The 16553-nt window shown below is 44.4% G+C and overlaps 1 protein-coding gene across 1 annotated transcript; it reads left to right on the top strand.

Annotated features, from left to right (window-relative positions):
* Positions 1-9067: 9067 nt before the first annotated feature.
* Positions 9068-16156, top strand: gpr3 (G protein-coupled receptor 3). The gene is made up of 3 exons (XM_060847517.1): positions 9068-9190; positions 12142-12339; positions 15179-16156. The coding sequence occupies exons 1-3, from the start codon at positions 9068-9070 to the stop codon at positions 16154-16156; spliced, it is 1299 nt and encodes a 432-aa protein (XP_060703500.1).
* The last annotated feature ends 397 nt before the right edge of the window (positions 16157-16553 follow it).

The raw sequence follows: 16553 nt of genomic DNA on the forward strand, positions 1-16553 counted from the left end.
GTCTATCCAATGATCATTTAAATGCCCTTAAATTTGGTGAGCCTACTACTGTTACAGGCAGTGTGTTCCATGCCCATACTACCCTGTGAGGAAAGCAACTACCTGACATCTGTCCTATATCTATCACCCCTCAATTTAAGACCATGTATCCTCATGCTAGCCATCATTATCTGAGGAAAAAGGCTCTCACTGTCCACCCTATCTAACCCTCTGATTATCTTATATGTCTCAATTAAGTCACCTCTCTACCTTCTTCTCTCTAATAAAAACAGCCTCAAGTCCCTCAGCCTTTCCTGATATGATGAAAGGTTGGATTGGCTGGGATTATTTTCCTTGAAGCAGTGAAGAGATGGCATAGCTGGAGGTGTATAAGATTATGAGGGACATGGATAGGATGGGGAGGAAGGCATCTCTTCCATTAGCTGAAGGGTTACATTTAAGGAAAGAGGGAGAAGGCTAAGAGGCAACTTGAGAAGAATTTGATTCAATGAGAGGGTGGGGGAATCCGGAGCTCACTGCCTGAGAGGGTGTTTGAGTTAGAAACTCTTGTAGCATTCAAGCAGTTGATATTCACTGTGTTGCCATAGCTTCCAGAGAGATGGGAAAAGAGCTAGATAACGGAATTTATGTAATCAGATCTTTGTTAATCAATGCAGATAAAATGGGCAAAGTGGCATCCTCCTGCGCCCTAAGTGTCTATAAGTCGATTTGTTATCCTTATTGTTTACAACAGATAGAAGTTGTAATATTACTATTCAGTGAAGAAAACAATGTATTTTTCACAGATGTCACGATGGACCAATTACTGGGATCAATGTGCAAATCGTTTGGCTACGTGGCCTTTCAAATGACAGCAAGTTCTCATGGAAATGTATTTATCACATTATAAATAGAGCTGCATTAAAGTTGCCTTCCAGATACCCTAGTTTCGGTGCATCAATTCACTTGTCATCACTCATACCCTTATAATGCTACATGAATTGTATATTCCTATCATTACAGCACTTAATGCAGCCAAGAGAGGCAGGGGGTCTGAAGAAAGACTGTTAAAATGACAATCTGGTGCAAGAGTGAAAGCCCAGTTCTGTGTGCACGATAGAAACGTGATTTTAATATACGAAAGATGGAGGCAAAGTCAGGGGGAGCTCCAAGTAAAATGTCAGTAGAGTGGAGTAGAACAGATCCCATATGTTGTAAAATATAATGAGCCAGATTAATTAAAGAAACAGAGCTGTTTTCTGTCAATTACTTCGGGAAGGATTTAAGGAGATGAAGTAATGGACTCTGATAAAACATATCTGTCATCAACTAAAATGTTACTTGTTTAACAAGAACACTTGTAGTGACGTCATACCACTACACATTCCTTATAAAATTATCAAACTCTTTGGTTTGCAAACTATAATATTGTATATCTTGATAATAACCATCTCTTCAGTAAGCTACAATTCATATTGTGGAAAATTCCTCACAAAGCTATGATTCAAATTGAATTTCTGCAGTTTCTGTAGGAACATGTTGGTCACTGTACTAAAACCAACAACTGTTATTTGAAAAGAAGGCCAAAGAGAAAAAGAGATAGAGAAAGGAAGAGAATATACCATCAGTATCTGACAGTGGGAGTATAGACCAAATGAGAACGTCCTTCCCTGAAGGACATTCGTGAACCAGGATGGTTTTTCCTGACAGTCAACAAAATGGTTTAACATCATCAGTAGATTCTTAATTCCAGGTATTTTTTAACTGAATTAAAATTCCATCATCTGCAGTGGTGAGATTTGAATCCTGATCCCTAGAATATTAGTTGAGCTTCTGGATTAATAGTCTGACGCTAATAACGCAGGGCCATTGCCTTCCTAGCAGCTTCTGTTTGACTCTGTATATGAGGTGCGTCTGGATCTTTGTGACTGAAGGCAGCAATTTGGATAGCTCCCATTGGGACAAGGACTCTGTTCTGTCCAGCTTTTCCCTGTAACTAGGGAATCAGTACATCTTCGATACTGAATAAAAGCCTCTTTATACTATTAATTTTTGAAGGTGAATGCAGAATGAATATCATTGTACATTTACACCTTCTGTAGTTGCAGGGGAAGGTGCCGTGGGGGTGTGGGAGAGGAGGGGGGGATGTTGGGATTGAAGGAGGTGTGAACCAGAGTGTCCTGGACAGAATGATTCCTGTGGAAAGTGGACATGGGAGGGGAGGGGACTGTGTTTCTGGTGGTTGCATCCCGCAGGAGTTGACGGAAATGGTGGCTGATGATCCTCTGAATGTGGATGCTGGTAGGATGGTAGGTAAGGACAAGCGGAGCCTTTTCACTATGGGAGGGAGGAAAGGGGGTGAGGGGAGAAGTGTGGGAGATGGATCGGACCCGACTGAGGGCCCTATCTCCTACAGTGCTGGGGAATCCTCGGGTGAGGAAGAAGGTGGACATTTCTGAGGCTCCAGTGTTGAAGTTGGCATCATCAGAATCGATGTGACAGAGATGGAGGCATTTGGAGAATGGAGTAGTCTTTACAAGAAGCAGAATGTGAGGATGTAAAGTCAAGCTAACTGTGGGGGTTGGTGGGTTTGTAGTGATTTTAGTGGCCGGTCCTCAAATGTTGAGGAAAGGAGGAGCCAGAGATGGAGCAGGTGGAGATGAGAGCAAGGTGGAAATTGGAAGTGAAATGGATGAAATTTTCCAATTCGGGAAGAGAGAGCTGCAGTGATGATGTAATCAATGTATTGGAGAAAGAGTTATTGGTGAGGGCCGGAATAGGACTGGAACGAGGAATGTTCTATGTGCCCCACAAAGAGACAGGTACAGCTGGGGCCCATGTAGGTACCCATGGCCACACCTCTGACCTGACGAAACTGGAAGGAATTAAAAGAGAAGTTGTTCAAAGTGTGGATGAGCTTGGCCAGGTGGAGGAGGGTGGTGGTGGGTGGGGGCAGTTCAGATCTTTTTTCCAGAACCAAGCAACAGCCCTGAGACCATCCTGATGGGGGATGGATGTGTAACGGGATTATAGATTCATGGCAAAGTGGAGGCAGCTGGAGCCTGTGAACTGGAAATTCTGAAAGTGACATAAAGTGTCAGAGGAATCGCGGATATATGTGTGCAGGGACTGGACCAGGGAGAAAAGACTGAGTCAAGGTAGGAAAATGTGAGTTCTGAGGAGCAGGAGCAGGCAGGAACAATGGGTCACCTGGGCAATCCTGTGTGTGGGTCTTGGGAAGGAGGTAGAAGCAAGCTAGGTGGGGCTGGAGAACTATCAACTTGGAGGACTGGCGGGGGAGATCACCACATGAGATGAGATGAGTGATCATGGTGGACAGAATGGCCTGGTGTTCAATGGTGGGGCCATAGTCCGGTGGGGGTAGAAAGGAGCTAGTGCTATCTGAGAGTAGTGCTCAGCTTTGCAATGTCGAGTCTTTCTTTCTTTAGCCGCTTATGCAGTATAAAATTTCTGAACAAGTTGAAACAGCTGGCAATGCAGAGTAAATTTTTACAACTCTGAGCTATGCACGTTTTCATTTGTTAAATAGTTTATTTTGAAGAAAGGTAATATTTTGACTTTAAATATAATATTACATATGAATTACAATTCCTAACACCGAGCCCTGATATTATCTACATTAACATCCTGCTGAATAAATAACAATGGCATCTTGTTAACACACCACATGCCGAGGTTAACTGTAGGCTTTGCTTAAGTAAACAGTCTTTATGAATGAAAGCAATTGCACTGAAATTCACTCAGTGGGCGGCACGGTGGCACAGTAGTTAGCACTGCTACCTCACAGCGCCAGAGACCCGGGTTCAATTCCTGCCTCAGGCAACTGACTGTTTGGAGTTTGCACGTTCTCCCTGTGTCTGCGTGGGTTCCCTCCGGGTGCTCTGGTTTCTCCCACAGTCCAAAGATATGCAGGTTAGGTGGATTGACCATGCTAAATTGCCCATAGTGTTAGATGTAGGGGTATGGGTGGGTGGTGGGTCGGTGTGGACTTGTTGGGCCAAAGGGCCTGTTTCCCCACTGTAATAAATCTAAGTTTATCTCTGTACATTAATTTTAACAAATGTATAAACACAGAAGAAAATGATGGGATATTGTTTATTGAACTATACAAATACTGATATTGGGTTAATCATACTTGCTTCCTTTTAAATCATGTTAAATTGTTGATCCCATAACATATTCTTTTTCACCTTGCATTAACACACATTATGTATTCTATGGGATAGTAAACATTATTTTCTTCTGTAGCTTGACAGAAGAGTAATATTTAATGTCAGAAAGGCCACCAATTTAAACATTATTTGTGTCATAAATACCCTATTGTTTTTCCAAGTTGGTTAGCTTCAATGAGAGGACAATATAGAGGTAAGCAACACTCGCACCTACAAACTTAACCACGAAGTAACAACAGACCAAACACAAACCATTTGCTTGGCTGTGTTTAAATAGGAAAGTAATTCAAAATAATTTCATCCTCAGCTTCACACTAAGTTTCAAATTTGGGTAGAAAATGAAGCAATTGTTCATAACCTTGCAGTTGAGGTTTTCATAGAGTTTAATGCTTAGGTAAGCACACTGAACATTTCAGGAAAGTATTTTTGCAATTAAAATGCTAGAAAGTGTTATTGGTCAAAGTGACATTTCTTCAGACAAAACCACAAGATTTATCAAAGAGTGGGTTCTGTAGCAGCTTCCAGTAAAATGGCGGTGAAATAGAATGATCCAGTCAGAGCTCGTCCATTCCGCTATTCCTTTCCTTTCCCTCTTTTCCTTCCTTCTCTTGGCCTCAGATACCCAGCCCTGGCCTCCAACTCCCAGCCTCCGGAGCGGGGTCAGTGGGCCGTGGTCAGCGGAGACGCCAATGGCTGGAACAGGAACGTGAATGACCAGTGGCCCAGGGTGGAGAATGTCAACAGCCAATGGTCCGACCACGTGGAGGCCCCCTGCACTTGTAGAGTCATAGGGATGTACAGCATGGAAACAGACCCTTTGGTCCAATTTGTCCATGCCGACCAGATATCCCAACCCAATGTAGTTCCACCTGCCAGCACCAGGCCCATATTCCTCCAAACCCTTCCTATTCATATACCCATCCAGATGCCTTTTAAATATTGCAATTGTACCAGCCTCCACCACTTCCTCGGGCAGCTCATTCCACATATGTACCACCCTCTGAGTGAAAACGTTGCCTCTTGGGTCCCTTTTTATATCTTTACCCTCTCACTGTAAGCCTATGCCCTCTAGTTCTGGACTCCCCCTCCCCAGGGAAAAGTCTTTGTCTATTTATCCTATCCATGCCCCTCAAGATTTTGTAAACCTCTATAATCACCCCTCAGCTGACGACGCCCCAGGGAAAACAGCCCTGGCCTATTCAACATCTCCCTATAGCTCAAATCATCCAACCCTGGCAACACAGATCTGCTGTAGAGAGACCTTGGAGAGGGACTGGGATATTTGCCTTTTTAACTTTGGTTCTTGGTTTTTCTGACCTAAAGTATTACTGTGTTCAACTGCAATGTAACTTTCTCTGTCTTAATTTCTCTATTCTGGAATTGTGGATTATGCCTAGGTACTATGTACGAAGATGGCACCTTGTGTGGGTGACATTGTTAGACTGTAACTAATCATGTAACTGAAGAAGCTGTACCTGGGTACGTTTGTCTCAAGCTGACGCTGTAAGTAGCGATTTGTAAACTTTTCACTGTACTCATCTCAATACCTGTGTCAATAAAACTAATTTAATTCAATTCAATTCAGAATGGCTGTGTGTTTTCTGGATGGAAAACAAAATAAATTCCAACAGTGAGCAGCAATTCCAAGACCACCCAGCGCTTTGGTAAAGGTGGGTAGTGTAAATTAATTGAGCGGGAGACAAATATTTTGTTTCCCAGTGGTGGCCCAAACATTTGCTGTAAAGTTCTCAGAACATTCCAGGTGGAGTGAACGTTGGGAAGATTTTTCCATTGGTGGGAGAGATGAAAACCCTAGGGCACAGCCTCAGAGTAAAGGGAAGACCCTTGAGAATGAAGTTAAGGAGAAATTTCTTTGGCTAGAGAGTGGTGAATCTATGGAATTCATTAACTGAGAAGGCTGTAGAGGCCAGGTTATTGAGTGTACTTAACACACAGAGATAGATAAATTCTTGGTTGCCTAGGGGATCAAGGGCTATAAGAGAATGTGGGAAAATGTGTTTTAGAAACTTATCAGCCATGATTAAATGGCAGATCAGACTCGAGGGGCCAAATGGCCCAATTTCTGCTCCTCTGTCTTGTGGTCCTATAGTCCAAGTCATTTTACTCTTTTGTAATTGGCAGGAACCTGTTTAAATTCATTGGCATATCATGAATACTCATTGACACAGCTGGAATTATGTTCCAGGGCACTGACTTCTAGCCAAAAATGGGAAGAGTACCTATTCTCAAAACTGACTTAATAACTGACATGTGATCACAAGCTCCAGTGAGCACAAAGGTCTCCAATAACTTTGCTTCTTCAGAGAGGAAAAAATTATGTGCATTGATGCCTATAGCTTTGGGTTGATGCCCCTCCATCTGGATCAGCCTATGACAGGTCTCAGTCATGTGCAGTCTGGCTTGTTGCATTTGATGTTGTGAAACTTGAAAGGGTTCAGAAAAGATTGGCAAGGATGTTGCCAGGGTTAGAGAATTTGAGCTCTAGGGAGAGGTTGAACAGGCTGGGGCTGTTTTCCTTGAAGCGTCAGCAGCTGAGAGGTGACCTTACAGAGATTTACAAAATTATGAGAGGCATAGATAGGGTAAATAGACAAAGTCTTTTCCCCGGGGTCGGGGTGTCCAGAACTAGAGGGCATAGGTTTAGGGTGAGAGGGGAAAGATATAAAAGAGACCAAAGAGGCAACTTTTTCACACAGAGGGTGGTATGTGTATGGAATGAGCTGACAGAGGAAGTAGTGGAGGCTAGTACAATTGTAACATTTAAAAGGTATTTGGATGGGTATATGAATAGGAAGGGTTTGGAGGGATATGGGCCGGGTACTGGCAGGTGGGACTAGATTGGGTTGGGATATCTGGTCAGCATGGATGGGCTGGACCGAAGGATCTGTTTCCATGCTGTACATCTCTATGACTCTATAATAAGCCTGACCACCTCAACAAGCCTGTCCAAGGAAAGAAACCACACTGGCTGACACCAGCAAACCCAATGGGGCCAATCAATCAAGGTTGAACTCAAAAAGCCATCTTTCCAGCGGAGCTTAAAAATGTAAAAGTTTTCATGATGCAACAGCCAATAAAAGTGGGAATGATGATGGAAGAAACAAACATTGCATCTAAATGAGACATGAATTATCAAAGAAACCCTCCCAATACGACTGGGAGGCACTGTGCCATGGTAATGTCATCCAGTGCCCCAGGTTAATGTTCTGGGGGGAGGGGGAGAGATCACAGGTGGTGCAATTTGAATTCATTTAAAAATAAATCAGGAATGGAAATGTTAGTCTGACGGCAATATTTTCAAACACATCCGGTTCATTGATGTCCTTTAGGGAAGGAAACCTGCATGGGAGAAGCTGCAAAGGAGATTGACCAGGATGTTGCCTGGGATGGAGCATTTCAGTGACGAAGAGAGACTGGACAAGCTCGGGTTGTTTTCTTTGAAGCAGAGATGGTTGAGAGGGGACCTGATTGAGATCTATAAGATTATGACGGGCATGGACAGAATGGACAGAAAACAGCTGTTCCCCTCAGTTGAAGGGTCAATAATGCGAAGCCATGATTTTAAAGTGAAAGGCAAGAGGTTTAGAGGGGATTTGAGGAAAATCTTTTTCAGCCGGAGGGTGATGGGGTCTGGAATACACTTCCTGGGAGGGTGATTGAGGTGGGAAACCTCACAACCTTTCAAAAGGTTGAAGACTTGAATGGTTATAACATTCAAGGGCCTACTGTGGGAAAGTGGGAGGCTGTAGTATTGGTTTGGCACTACAGACTTGATAGGCTGAAGAGCATCCTCTGTATTGTATGGTTCTATTATCTGACATTCCTGATCTGTTCTACAATATGACTAGGTGAAAGTGAGGACTGCAGATGTGGAGATCAGAGTCAAGATTAGAGTGTGGTGCTGGAAAAGCACAGCCGGTCAGGCAGCATCCCAGGAACAGGAAAATCAACATTTTGGGCAAAAGTCCTTTCGGACAAAAGTCATTCTTGATGATGGGCTTTTGCCCGAAATGTTGATTTTCCTGCTTCTAGGATGCTGCCTGACCTGCTGTGCTTTTTCAGCACCACTCTCTAATCTTGACTCTACAATCTGACTCCAGACCCACAGCAATGTGGTTGACGCTTAAATACCCTCTGGGCAATTAGGGATGGGCAATAAATGCTAATTTGCCAGTGATGCACTCAGCTTATGAATGAATAAATATAAAAAACACATTCCATGAATTAATTTAAAGAAAATGAAAAGGAATGAAGACCATCCCGGCAAAAAAAAAGTAAGGAAAATGAAAACCACAAAACAAGATGTTATGAACTAAAGTTGTTGAACTTGATACCAAGTTTTGAATAGCTTAATTGGAAGATAAGGTCAATTTTTCACTTGGTTTGGTTTCAGTGGATGCCTTTTTGCTATGATGGCCTTGATAATTCACTTATTAGTCACTAATTTAATAGATACTTGGAATATTCCGAGTGAACGGGGTTTCTTTGACTCTTAAATGTTGCAGAATTATAATAATAGAAGCTCTATCTACCATGAACTGGAGAATAGATACAGGAAGGTCGGAATGAAAAGGATTCCTTCTTTGCCCCATCTTAAAAATAGGTCCATTTCCATTAACCTTGCTGTACAGATCCTCCCAGTTCCAAAGTCATATCTGAGATCTTTATATTCTTTTTAACTACAGATAAGCTTCCAGAAGTCTGGAGAATAGCCAATGTTGTTCCTTTGTGGAAGAAGAGCAACAGGGATAATCCAGGAGTTGGGTGAGTGAGGGAAGATGTTATAGGTAATAGCGAGAGTGGGTGAGCATGAGGTTTGATGGGAGGTGGGTGCAGGAGCAGTGAGAGAGTGAGGGTGAGGTTTTGGAGAGAAGATGATGGCACTTACCCTGGTGCAGCGAGGAAGGGCAGTGAACTTCTTCCTACAGCACTGGACATTGGTCCAGATGGTCGAGATTACACTGACCAGGATGCCAACCTCGGACAAGACTGGCAAGGTCTGATAGCATAGCGCCCTGTGCTGTTCCTGGGATAAGAGTGCATCTTTCCTCTTCACTGACCAGCAGGAGCCTGGGATTCTTGTCCAGAAAAGCAGAGCTTTTCCCCTAATTTCCCCTTACCTGCCACATCCAGAGCAAAGGTAAGGGAAAATTAATGAAGGGCTTCTGTCCGTGAGCTCTGGATCGATAGTCACAACAGTGAGGCACAATGGGCTTTTAAACACCAGTGTGTTCCGGGATATCCCACCAATGGTGAGTTCTTCTGGGCACCACAAGTGAGAAAATTGGGCTAACATCGGATGTGAGGAGCACCATCAGGGTGGGGGTAGGAAGTTAATGATGTGAGTTTGGAACATGAGGAATCCAGCCTTGGCCTCACGGACAGAAACTCTTCATTAAACACAACAAAAATTACACAAGATTCAGCCCCACATCTCAGGCTGATGACTTCTCATTAGAAAAGGAGAAAATTAAGGGATTATTTATTGTTTATTTGTGGGTGTCACTGGCTGGGCCAGAATTTATCATCCATCCCTAGTTGCCCTTGAGAAGGTGATGGTGAGCTGCCTTCATGAACTACTGCAGTCCATGTGCTTTAGATAGACCTACAATGCTATTAGGGAGGGAATTCCAGGATTTTGACCCAGCGACAGTGAAGGAGCAGCGATGCATTTCCAATTATTTATCCAAAAATACTTTAAACAAATATCACTGACAACACATGCATGAAACCATTCAAACTGAGAGATACTTTAGATAGAACTTGTGCATTTGAACGTTTAGTATGACTTGTCCTCAAAATACATTCTTCAAACATAGCCAGGAACGTTCATTTCCAACAGAAAAAGAAACCAACTAAAACAGATGGTAAGATTTAGGAGATAACTCACAGTTAAAAATAAGGAGATGGGAGAGTCTCTACTGATTCCCCTAAATACTGAAAAATGTATACTTAAATTGTTTTTTTCAAATTTTTCTAACCTGATGATAAAATGGGCAATTTGCAATTCTTTTTAGTGCAGTCTCTTTCATCATTCAGTGTTTAGCAAATCCCATATTTTATGCAAAAGCTGATTAGATTTCCAAATAACCTTTGTCTCTGGTTGAAATTTGGCAGGATTTGATTTGGTGTGCTGAACATCATGAAAACACGGTAATTAGAAACACTGTATGCATCCAACAGAGCTCAAATAACGTGAACAAATATATTTGAAAGGTTATTTAAATGCTGTATCTGAATCAGTGTGTTTCTTCATTTGTATTGTCTTGTTAAATCTTCACTTTAAAAAAAAGTCCAAATTAGTTTAGGAGACTGAGGAGGATCTTATAGACGTATATAAGATCATGAGAGACATGGATAGGGTGAGTGCACTCAGTCTTTTTCCCAGGGTTGGGGAATCAAGGACTAGACAAGCATCCTCTTAAGGCTAGAAGGGAAAAAAATAAAAGGGAACCTGAAAGTCAACCTTTTTACACAGAGGGTGGTACATATATGGAATGAGCTGCCAGTGGAAGTGGTTGAGGCTGGTACATTAACAACATTTAAAAGGTTTTTGGACAAATACATGGTTAGGAAATGATTAGAAGGATATGGACCAAGTGCAGGGAAATGGGGTTAGAGTGGATGAAGGGCTTATGCTCGAAACGTCGAATTCTCTATTCCTGAGATGCTGCCTGGCCTGCTGTGCTTTGACCAGCAACACATTTGCAGATGGACATTAAGGTCAGCATGGATGAGTTTGGGCTAAAGGGCCTGTTTCTGTGCTGTCGGACTCCTTGATTCCATGGGGAAATTCATTATTCCTCAATAATTATTTTTTGAAATGGATATTTTAGATTTCTAAGCTACCTCATTCACAGACTCTCACTTACGAAAACAGTTTGAAGAAATAAGCCCAGTGTGGAAACCAAATGTAACTTCCTTGGAACATATTAACCCTTTATTTATGTGTACAGGTCAGTTTTTAGACAAATTATGAATCTTCTTACTTGTCCCCTTTTGAAGCTTCTGCTGCCTACCTCTACATTTTGGAGACAATTTGGTCAGTTTTCAGCCGAGTTATGCTGGTTCTGGTGGCAAATAATTGACCATGCTTTCTAAAGATTCACAATGTGTGATCACAGAACAATTCCCAGCTGCTGAAATACAGGGCATTTATATTTGTCTCAGAGAATGTGAAAATGAGAGATGAAGGTATTCAATATCTAGCTTTCTGTAACCTCTAAGTACGAAAACTGACTCTTCCAAAAATGCATCAAAGCGGTCATATATTTAGTTAGAAGTGGAAGAATAATTCCTAAGCAAAGTATCAAAAATGCACCAGCACTGAGCGTATTCTAAATGAAACTTTTATTGTGTTTGCAAGTTAACTACACTGTAATTTGTGACCCAATCTCCTGTCCAACCGAAAAGAATACACTTCATATTGAGTGAAGTTAGTGTGAAGATTTGCAGCTCAGGTTGATGGTAATTATGTAAGTTAGCTTGCTGAGCTGAAAGGTTTATTTTCAGACCTTGTGTCACCATGACTAGGTCTTGGCTTCTTCAGGTGGGCGATGTCATTTCTGGTTTTTTTTCAAGAGAAGGTAGATGGGATCTAAATCAATGTGTTTATTGGTAGAGTTCTGGTTAGAATGCCATGCCTCTAAGAATTCTCATGCGTGTCTTTATTTCACCTGTCCTAGGATGTGTGTGTTGTCCCAGTCAAACAGAACTCCTTCTTTGTCTGTATGTATGGAAACTAGTGACACAGAATTCTTAACTCTTAATAACGTTAACTCTGCTTTCTCTCCACAGATGCTGCCAATCCTGCTGAGGTTCCCAGCAATTTCTGATTTTGTTTCTGATTTCCAGCATCTGCAGTTGTTTGGTTTTGGCTTTTCAGCCCCTTGAGCCCTTCTGCCAGTCAATTCCATCAGGACTGATCTGCTTGTGGTCTCAACTTCAGATCCACCTGTCCCCAGTAACCATTGATTCTGCAGTTAATCAAAGACAAGGTGAAGAGAAGACAAGGTCCTACTGTGGCAAGTACGAAGAAGAGATATTTGGAGAAGAGGATGCAGTGAAAAGTTTGATTTATAGTTACTGTACATTGGGTTATTTACATTGTATCAGCTGTGGGCTTGCTCAGGGCCAGCAGATAATGGTACAGGACATAGCCAGCAATAATGAGGCATCAAGTCCCAAGCAAGTGCAAAAGTCAAGGTGAATGCTCCAGTGCAGTGTGGAAGGAGTACCATCCTGTCAGAGTTGTCGTGCTTTGGTTGAGATAGGCCTGGCTGTTCTCTCAGGTGGATGTAGTGGATCCCACAGCCAACATTTTGAAGGGGTTTTGGAGAGTTTGATTAGATTACATTCCCTACACTGTGGAAACAGGCCCTTCGGCCCAACAAATCCACACTGACCCTCCAAAGAGTAAACCCCCCGACCCGACCTGCACATCTTTGGACTGTGGGAGGAAACCAGAGCACCTGAAAGAAACCCACACAGACACAGGGAGAATGCGCAAACTCCACACAGTTGCCCGAGGCTGGAATTGAACCTGGGACCCTGGCACTGTGAGACAGCAATGCTAACCACTGAGCCACCGTGACAGCCCCAATCAATTGTCCAATCTTCTTGTCCAATCATTTTCACAGAATCCACTCTCTGGTCATTATCACCTTGCTGCTTGTGGGAACTTTCTGTGGGTGAATTAGTTGTTCGGACATTACAACACTGATGACACCTCACTTGGACTTCATTGGCTGTAAACACCTTTGAGGGAGCTGGTGGCTATGGAAGTCTCAATATAGATACAAGGTTTTCTTTAAAATATCCTGGGTTTCATAACATGAGGAAGATTTCCAGCATCTGAAGCCCTGATTTTGATAACGAAGCAGTAACTACTGGTTCCTATCATTGCTTCACAAAGGCTAGACACAGTGTCTTGGCCTCTTAGTCATCATTTCTGTCCATTAGCACAACTTCAGCGCTATTAGATAAAAAATTGAAAGAACCCAGTTCTGAGGAAGGGCTATTGGACCTGAAGGAGAAAGTGAGGACTGCAGATACTGGAGAGTCAGAGTCGACAGTGTGGTGCTGGAAAAGCACAGCAGGTCAGGCAGCATCCGAGGAGCAGGAGAATCGCTGTTTCAAGCATAAGCCCTTTATCAGGAAGGCCTGAAATATGGAATCTCCTGCTCCTTGGATGCTGCCTGACCTGCTGTGCTTTCCCAGCACCACACTCTGGACTCACTGGACCTGCAGCATGAATTCTAATGTTTCTGCACAGATGCTGCCTGACCTGCTGAGCTTTTTCGAGTAATTTCTGTTTTTGTTTCAGCTCTGGCAACACTACCACCCTGATGAAGGGCTTATGCTCGAAACGTCGAATTCTCTATTCCTGAGATGCTGCCTGGCCTGCTGTGCTTTGACCAGCAACACATCACCTTCTCAAGGGCAACTGGGGACAGCCAGTGTGCCAGCCAACGACACCCACTGCTCACGAATGAATGATTCAAAAAGTAATCTCAAAAACAATCTCAAGGCCATGATAAATCAGTCACAAAAATACAATGACATCAATTCCCGAATACCTGACCCGCAGCACTGATGTAAATTGTTTCAGCTTTTTTTTAAAATCCTGCAGTCTTGTGCAGTTTTCAAATAGAGGACATGTCATTGTTGTCCTCCGTCAATGAGAACGTCGTCTCTGGACAAGATTTTGAGCTGGCTCCGCGTTTTTAGACGGAATAACATGCACCATGTGTTTTCTGGGTTTGACATAGCAGCCAGGATTATCTCTACTCCCTTAAAACCCTATGAATCCTGATCAAGGTGAGTGCATCTTGGGTTGTTTAGATCCGAGCAGGTAATTACTGCAATACAGCAATTGTAAAGGCTTTGTTTTGTGTGTGTGTGTGTGAGAGAGAGAGAGGCGGGAGGCGGCTGCACAAGTTTTATGAATGAAGCTGATTTACATTCAGCGCGCGTCCCCGGGCCCGGCTCGTGACTGCGCTCGGCCTGACGTCAGTGAGGTGTCTGTGCATCAATCAGCTCAGGAGAGTGACTCAGTCCCTGTTTCACTTTAAAAAAAACACTTCAACTCCAGCAGCCCAGCACTCTGCAATCTCACAGATGCAACAGAACAGACCCAGGCAGCAGCCTGCACACAGTTAGAGCTCCACTCCACAGCGTCAGGCTCTGTCTCTGTGCAATAGCCCTGGACAGGAATTTGAATGTACAACGTCTAAACAAACAGGTAACACCCGGCTCAGTTTGCAATAGAGACAGTCAGCAGCAGCGGGCGGGTGCATTGATTGGTTTTTATGGGTATAGCGAGTGTCAGTGTTTGTTTCGGGGGGTGGGGTGGGGGTGCTGCATGCCAGTTGAATGTGAACATTTTGCTTGCTCTAGTTAACTATTTCCTAACGCGGTGGGGAAAGTAAATGCGATGTACTCGTCTCGATTCAGTGATGTACAGTCAATGATGTTGAGCTGTGCAATGGGTTTGCATGGAGTGCGCGCTAACGGACGGTGGAGAAACAAAATAAAACAGAACCAGACATCTGAAACACACACACACACACACAGAAACTGGCAGAGAGACGCTGCGGGATTTCTCTGGCAATGTGTGTTTCCGTTTGTTATAGAGAAACGTGTGTTTACAGGGCATCACAATTAATTGGGGCAAAAAAAACAGATATCGCTTGAGAATCTCAGCAGGTCTGACAGTGAAGAGAGAAAACACTTTCACTGTATGTTAGATTGAATATATGTGACAACAAATGATTCCATATCAAAACAGCGTTAACATTTCCAGTGACTTCAGAGCTAGACTGGAAACGTTGTTTCTCTCTCTCTGTGTGTGTGTGTGTGTCCAGAAGCTGGGTTCCTCCAGGACTTGGGAGGGTTTTTGTGTTTTGAGATTTGCGGCAGCCGGCTCTCTCTGGTTGGAGTGCATTGTTTTAACTCTACCCCAACCCGCTCTCCCCCTGTTGCAGGGAACGGCCGGCAAGATGAACACTTCGAAGAATTCCAGCGAGGAGCAGGAATTCTGGCTGGAGACCAGCTTAGATTTAGCCCTGACGCTGCAGCAAGTTTCCCTCAATCCCTGGGACATCGTGCTGTGTGTTTCTGGGACAGTGATCGCCTGTGAGAATGCTATTGTGGTTGCTATCATCTTCTACACGCCGGCTCTGAGGAGCCCGATGTTCCTGCTGGTGGGTAGTCTGGCTGCTGCTGACCTGCTAACCGGCCTCGGGCTGATCATCCACTTTGTGTTCCTTTACTGCCTGCGGTCTGAGCTGGTCAGCCTGGTCACGGTCGGGATCCTGGTCGGCTCGTTCACCGCCTCAGTCAGCAGCTTGCTGGCCATCACGATAGACCGCTACCTGTCTCTGTACAACGCGCTGACCTATTACTCGGAGCGGACAGTCACCCGCACCTACATCATGTTGCTGCTGACCTGGAGCCTGTCCCTCAGCCTGGCCCTTCTGCCCATCCTGGGCTGGAACTGCCTGCTGGAGCCTTCCTCCTGCAGCATCGTCCGGCCCCTCACCAAAAACAACCTGATCATCCTCTCGGTCTCCTTCTTCATGGTGTTCGGGATGATGCTGCAGCTCTACATGCAGGTCTGCAAGATCGTGTGCCGCCACGCTCACCAGATCGCCGTGCAGAGACACTTGCTGTCCAGCTCCCACTACGTGACCACCCGCAAGGGCATCTCCACCCTGGCCCTCATCCTGGGCGCCTTTGCCATCTGCTGGCTACCGTTCGCCATCTACTGCCTGATAGCCGACCACAGCTACCCCTCTGTCTACACCTACATGACCATCCTCCCAGCCATCTACAACTCCCTTATCAACCCGGTCATCTATGCTTACAGGAACCAAGACATCCAGAAGGTGCTCTGGGCTGTCTGCTGTGGCTGCTCCTCCAAAAGGCTACCATTTCGCTCCAGATCCCCCAGTGATGTCTAACTCCAGCCAGCTCCACACCAGTTGGATCTTACCGTGCCTGTCTTGCTTCTGACGGCGTGGGGAAGCGCCCTCAGTCGGTACCGTTGCACTGAGTAAATTCCGAAGAATTCCCCTGCAGTCGGCCATTCAGCCCACACCGCCCCCCTTCCCTTTCCCAAGAGAATCCCACCCCTCTAACCCGCCCCTGGCTAATGGAGCATGGCCAATCTTCGGACTGTGGGAGGAAACGGGGGAGAATGTGCGAAGCCCACACTGAGGGTCGCCCCGAGGGTGGAGTCGCGTCCCTGGTGCTGTGAGGCAGCAGTGCTAACCACTGAGCCACTGTGCAAGATGTTAACGAACGACACTGAAACAAGAAAGACTGGCGATCCCATCCTGTGATCTCCAGCATTTGTTG

The sequence above is a fragment of the Hemiscyllium ocellatum genome, chromosome 30 (assembly GCF_020745735.1).
Source record: "Hemiscyllium ocellatum isolate sHemOce1 chromosome 30, sHemOce1.pat.X.cur, whole genome shotgun sequence".
NCBI classification, from domain to species: Eukaryota; Metazoa; Chordata; class Chondrichthyes; order Orectolobiformes; family Hemiscylliidae; genus Hemiscyllium; species Hemiscyllium ocellatum.

Coding starts and splice junctions, on each gene's coding strand:
- gpr3 (XM_060847517.1), top strand. CDS start 9,068: ATGATGGCACTTACCCTGGTGCAGCGAGGAAGGGCAGTGAACTTCTTC. Junction 9,191..12,141: donor CCTCGGACAAGACTGGCAAG/GTCTGATAGCAT, acceptor TCTCAACTTCAG/ATCCACCTGTCCCCAGTAAC. Junction 12,340..15,178: donor CTCAGGGCCAGCAGATAATG/GTACAGGACATA, acceptor CCCCTGTTGCAG/GGAACGGCCGGCAAGATGAA.